Source organism: Ictidomys tridecemlineatus, chromosome 1 (genome assembly GCF_052094955.1).
Source record: "Ictidomys tridecemlineatus isolate mIctTri1 chromosome 1, mIctTri1.hap1, whole genome shotgun sequence".
Lineage (NCBI taxonomy): Eukaryota > Metazoa > Chordata > Mammalia > Rodentia > Sciuridae > Ictidomys > Ictidomys tridecemlineatus.
The window spans coordinates 155,622,912-155,629,700 of NC_135477.1; the positions used below are offsets into that span (position 1 = coordinate 155,622,912).

General features: G+C 36.8%; 1 protein-coding gene across 1 annotated transcript; it reads right to left on the reverse strand.

Annotated features, from left to right (window-relative positions):
- Nucleotides 1-3,937: 3,937 nt before the first annotated feature.
- LOC101960928 (olfactory receptor 2V1) lies at nucleotides 3,938-5,519 on the reverse strand. Its single transcript, XM_005340893.2, has one exon. It carries the CDS (start codon nucleotides 5,374-5,376, stop codon nucleotides 4,435-4,437), a length of 942 nt encoding a protein of 313 aa, XP_005340950.2. The 5' UTR covers nucleotides 5,377-5,519; the 3' UTR covers nucleotides 3,938-4,434.
- Nucleotides 5,520-6,789: the final 1,270 nt, after the last annotated feature.

Sequence of the window (6,789 nt, forward strand, 5' to 3'; positions counted from 1 at the left end):
CTTTAAATAAGGACTAGAAAATTAGAGAAACACAAATCAAAACTAAAATTTCATCTCGCTCGAGTCAGAATGGCAATTATCAAGAATACAAGTAACAATAGGTGGTGGGGAGAATGTGGGGAGAAAAATACACTCATACATTGCTGGTGGACTGCAAATTGTTGCTACCACTATGGAGATCAGTATGGAAATTCCTCAGAAAACTTTAAATGGAACCACCATTTGACCCAGCTGTCCCAGACTATACCCAAGACTTAAAATTAGTACTACAGTGATGCAGCCACATCAATGTTTACAGCAGCTCAATTCACAATAAATTATGGAACCAACCTAGATGCCCTCCATCAGATGAATGGATAAAGAAAATGTGGTATATATACACAATTGAATATTACTCAGCCTTAAAGAATGAAATTATGGCATTTGCAGGTAAATGGATGGAGCTGAATATCATGCTAAGCCAAATAAACCAAAGGCTAAATGTTTTCTCTGATAAGTGGATGCTAATCCATAATGGTGGGATGGGTGGGGAAGAATAAAGGAACTTTGGATTGTGTAGGGAGTGAGGGAAGGAAAGGGGGTATGGGGATGGAAAGGATCGTGCAATGAGATGGACATTATTACCTTATTTACATGATTACACTACCTTATATACATATATGACACATGTGTCATAATTTCCTTGTGTGTATGGGAATGCTGGAGATCAAACCCAGGGCTTCATGATTGTTAGGTAAATGCTCTTCCATGAAACTATATCTCCAGCTCCTCTCATCTGTTAAATTGAGTCAACAACCACTTATCATGGGATAATACTGATGAGTGTGTGAGATGAGATAAGGCACCAAGGAGACATATTCCTTCAGAGGTCAATTGGATTGGTGCTCATGACTTCACAGTCATCGGCTATAAATAATACCCCTCTCACAATAGTGGGGGAACAAGGGAAAAACGGAGGAGCTTTGATGGGGCAAAGGGGAGTGAGGGTGGGGAGGGGACATGGGGGCAGGAAAGATGATGGAATGAGATGGACACATTACCCTAGGTACATGTATGACTGCACATATGGTGTTATGCATTATCATATACAACCAGAGAAATGAAAAGTAGTGCTGCAATTGTGTACACTAATTCAAAATGCATTCTGCTGTCATATATACTTAATTAAAATAAATTAATTAATTTTTAAAAGTTCCTCTCATATTCCTTATACACATTTTATAACATTGAAAATGGGGTTGGTCTATAAGGAGAAAGAAGTAAATCCTCCAAAAGAGGAGATCTTGGGAATGAAATTGACCAAATTATGTGTATATCTGAAAATACGACAATGAATCCCACTATTATGTAAAATAATAATGAATCAATTTTAAAAATTGAAAAAGAAGTTACCCTCCCCAAAATTTACCTTTTTGTATTCTCAGATAAAATGCAAGAAAAACTAGATGAACTATTAATGGCAATGTGGACTGGCATGTCAAATTAGAATCTAGAAGTCCCCTTGAATAATTCCTCCACAGAGAAATTTTGCTAATTGACAGTAAAGATGGCTCTAAAAATAGAAGGGAGCTCTCCTAATCACACTTTAGCCAGGGCACTGGTAGAGGTGAATGTAGATGTGAATTTATAGTGGAATTCAACCCCCTTCTAACTGAAATCCTAATATGAGTAAATAAATATCCTTAGCTGAGGGGAAATATAAGAAGTCAAAGTTTGGATTGGAGACCAATAGTCTCATATTAAAAAAGAATTGAAATTGGCCAAGCCTCCAACTCAGCTCTGTTAATGGTGGGATCTAAATCTCATCTCAGCTGCCTGACAAAAGGAAGGGTATTCTCTCTCTCAGAAAAGAAAATAAACAGAAAAAATTATCTAATTCAGTATGCAGTGTTTTCTTTTATTCAAAATTCCCAATAGGAAATTATAAAACATGAAAAAAGACCATAAAAATGTGACCTGTCAACAGAAAGCATTATTAATATAAATAGACATATAGATGACACAGATTTGGAAATAGATCATACTTTAATAAATTTAGAGGATAAGACAATGAGAATGGATGAACAGATGGAGAAGTATAATATAGCAATGGAAACCTTAAGAATAAAATTGAAATTCTATACCTAAAAATGCAATATCTAAAATGATGAAATCATTGAATGGGATCAATAGTATCTTAAACATAAAATAAGAAATTCAGTGACCTAAAATGGAGGTAGACAAAATTTTTCTTAAAAAAAAAAAACTAGATAGTAATAGTTTAGGCTTAGTAAATCTTATGCTCTCTGTCACAACTACTCAACTCTTGTTGTTTTAGCACAAAAACAGCCTTACACAATATGTAAAACTATAAAATAAATAGTAAAACTATAAAAACAGCCATTGAACCATATTTGATCTGTGGGTCATAGAATGCTGATCCCTGAATGGTAAACTAGTCAATAGAAATCCCAAAATCAAAGCACAAAAAGACAAATGAGTGGGAAAATAGAACTGTATGAGAGACAATGTCAATCTATCATTTGTGTCTATGAAAGAGAAAAGGAAAGATTAAAAAAAACTTGGTAAACCTAATTTTTTTCCAAAATTATGACTATATCCCAACAGACAGATCAAACAATCTCATGGAAATACAAGTAGAATGATAAAAAGAAAACTACACCAATGCACATCATTATCAAGTTTCTGAAATCAAAGATACAGACAAAATCTTTGAAGTGACGAAGGAAACAAGATAAAGTTACAAGGATATCCATTAAAATATACAGCTGACTTCTCATCAGAAATTACAGAGAAAAGAACCAATGGAATTACATTTTAAATACTGAAAGAAATAAAAACTGTCAACCAAAAATTTTATAACCAGAAAAAAATAATTCAAGAATGAAAAAAAAAAAAGTGAGGCATGGTGGTGCATGCGTGTGATCGCAACAACTTGGGAGGTTGATGCAGAGGATCACAAGTTCAAGGTCAGTCTCATAAATATAATAAGACCCTCAGCAATTTAGTAAGAACCTGTCTCAAGATTTTAAAAAAGGATTAGGTATGTATCTCAGTGGCAAAGCACTCTTGAGTTCAGTACCCAGTTCCAAAAATAAAAATAAATTTTAAAATATATTTAAAAGTTAAAATAAATTTTAAAAAGTTATATTTAATAAATATATATTTTTTAAAATTTTTAATATTTATTTTTCAGTTTTCAGTGGACACAACATCTTTGTTTGTATGTGGTGCTGAGGATCGAACCTGGGCTGCATGCATGCCAGGCGAGCGCGCTACCACTTGAGCCACATCCCCAGCCCAAGAAATATATTTATAAATATATTTTAAATAAGTTTAAAAATATATTTAAAAGTTAAAAATAAATTTAAAAGTTAATAAAGGACTGGGTGCAGAGGCCCACATCTGTAGTCCCAGTGACTTAGCAGGTTGAGGCAGGAGTATTTCAAGCTTGAGGCTAGTCTTGGCAACTTAGACTCTGTCTCAAAATAAAAAAGGAAAAGGACTAGAGATGTAGCACACCCCTGGATTCAATCTCCAGTACCAGGAAAAATAAGTCAACAGAGTGATAAAATGGAATACCAAATAATTGTTTTGATTAGTCCAAAAGAATGCAAGTAGGAAAAAGTGATTGGAGACAAATACAGTTAATAAAAGTGGAAACCTAAGAGTAAAATGGTAGAATTAAGTCCAATCAGAGAAATAGTTACACTAAATATAAATGGACTGAACACTTCAATTGAAAGAGGTTGACAGACCAAGTTATTTTTAAAAAACTAAAATGTGCTACATTTCATAAAAACTCACTTTAAAAATAATAGGATAGACAACAAAGATATATACTGCAAACATTAATCATAAAAAAATTCGGTGAGACTTTTAATATCAGAAAAGTATTAGAAGTGGCTGGGGCTGGGGCTCAGGGTAGAGTGCTCACCTAGCATGCATGAGGCACTGGGTTTGATCCTCAGCGCCACATAAAAATAAAGATACTGTGTCCACCTAAAAAATAAATAAATAAATATTTTTAAAGAAAATAAATAAATAAATAAATAGATTCCACCAGGCATAGTGGTTTATGCCTGTAATCCCAGCTATTCAGGAAACTAAAGTAATGGAATGCAGAAAGACCCCAAAGAAGAGGGCAAGACTTGGGACAAGGTGGCTGTCCTCAGTCATGGGTATTTCCTGGAGAAGGACAAAACAGCTGCTACCTGCTGACTCTCCAGGTAGCTTCCGTCTTCTGCTCTTTGTAACCTGGTAGGCCCAGCCTTTCATACTCAGTGTGAGCATGATAGATTAAATCGATGTGTTAATTTGATTAACTCTGATCAAAAAGTTGTTTTTTCAGTAGGTCACATCTGTTTCTCTTCTAATCAAACTACAATTGGTCGCCTGGCTGCAGAGCCCACATCATCAGATGGCAGCATCAATTTAGTGCCCACAGGGGCACCTTCCCAGGAGTTTCCCCAAAGCCCCGGCCACTTCCTTGTTCCTCAGACTGTAGATGAGAGGATTGAGCATGGGGGTGATCATGGTGTAGAAGGCAGAGACCACTTTGTCCTGCTTGGCGGAGTGGTAGGCCTGGGGTCGCATGTAGGTCATCATGGCTGCCCCATAGAAGAGGGAGACCACGGTCATATGGGAGGAGCAGGTAGCAAAAGCCTTCTGCCGGCCCTCCACAGAGCGCATGCGGAGCACTGCCACCAGGATCCTCAGGTAGGAGGCCGAGATGACAGAGAAAGGCAGGAGCAGCATGAGGACACAGCAGAAGTAGATCATGGTCTCATAGAGGGAGGTGTCAGCACAGGCCAGCTTGAGCACTGCAGGAACCTCACAGAAGAAGTGGTCTATCTCCTGGGAACCGCAGTAGGGGAAACGGAGGGTGAAGACAGCCTGGATCAGCCCATCCACCAGTCCAAAGAGCCAGGACCCCGCCACCATGAGCCAGCAGACTCGGCGACTCATAACCACTGAGTACCTCAGTGGGTTGCTGATGGCCACGTAGCGGTCGTAGGCCATGAAGGCCAAGAGGAAGCATTCATCCCCCAAGAGGGTGAGGAAGAAGAGGATCTGGAGTCCACAGCCTGTAAAGGAGATGGAGCCACCGCCAAGCAGAAAGTCAGCGGCCATCCGTGGCACAATGGTGGAGATGAGCATGAGGTCCATGAGTGACAGCCAGCTGAGGAAGAAGTACATGGGGCTGTGGAGGCTGGAGTCGACATTGATGAGGAGGATCATGAGCCCATTGCCAGAAAGGGCCACCAGAAACATGATCATGATGATGGAGAAGAGGAAGAGGTGTAATGGTGAGTGGGTGAAGAGGCCCAGGAGGATGAAGTGGGAGATGAAAGTCTGGTTTCCCGCCCAGGCCATTGTTCCTGCAAGGCACTGGAGAGATGGTAGGAATCTGGAAGCAGAAGGTTTACACTTAGTGTAACAATGCGAAGGACATTGCAACTTTGCCCAATGTGTTGTCCTTTTAAAATGTGACTTGGTTTAGGAAAAAATGTGTGAGGCCTTTAAGAAAAATGCAGGTGATGATGGTTGTTAAGTTTTAGGACTTTCTGTAATAGTTAAGAAATTAATTTTAAGCTCTGTAATATGTGGGAAACTGCTTCTGCCTCTGCTAGAAATTGTTCTTTTCTTTGGCACACAATGAAGAATTTGTTTGTTTGTTTTTTGTTGTTGTTTGTTTGTTTGTTTTCAGGAAAAGTATTTAAGCAGCAAAATTTATTAACCACATGAACTGGGCAATTCAGTTTTATTGTCTTAAATTGAAATGACATATTATAATATAGGATGACAGAAATAATTGAATTGAGAACATAAGCAATATTTAGTAGTTTAAAATTGATAACAACTGACATTACTGGAGTATTTCTTACATGCCAGACATCAAGATGAACACACTGGTACATCCTCAGAAAGGGATGATCATTATCTTCAATTCACAAATGGGGAAACTTAGGCAGAGGGAGATTTTTTTCAGGTATGAAAACTTAAAGTTTTTTTTTAAAGAAACATAGTAAATGAAAAATTGGAGACAACCCAAATGCCCAACATAAAGAAATAACTAAGTAAATTATGATATAGTCACATGGTAAAACAATATTTAGTCAATTATATATTTATGACATTTTCATAGATCACAAAAAAATTTACTGAGTATTCTTAAGTGTTTCTAAAGGCTGGAAGAAAATATACTGAGTTATTAACAGTGTGATTTCTTCTAGGTAGTAAATAAAGGTTATATCCTCTTAATTTCTTTGTACTTTACATATTTTCTGTAAAAATATAGAGGTATGGTTTAAATTTTAAAATAAAGTTACACTATACATAGGCTCAACACACAAAAATCATCTGCTTTCTCATAAATACCACTTACCAATTAGCAAATGTAACTGAAAAAACAAGAATATCTTATTCACAATTGCAACAAAAGCTATATAAATTATAATGAATGTAGGAAAGAACCCTAAAGTTAAACATTTTGAAACTTTAGTGAAAAACAATTTTAATGGGCTGAAAAAAACTACACATATTCCTGGCTCAACATTGTGTGCTTTAAAATTCTTCATAAAATTAATGTGTAAAATCCATGTGATCACATTTAAAATATTAGGGCTGGGGATATAGCTCAGTTGGTAGAGTGCTTGCTTCTCATGCAGAAAGCCCTGGGTTCAATCCCCAGCACCACAAAAAAAAATATTTTGAAAATGAAAGGATAGAATTGGCGTTCTTTCAGAAATCCTCCCAAAGCAGTAGGGAGACCAAGAGCAGATTTAT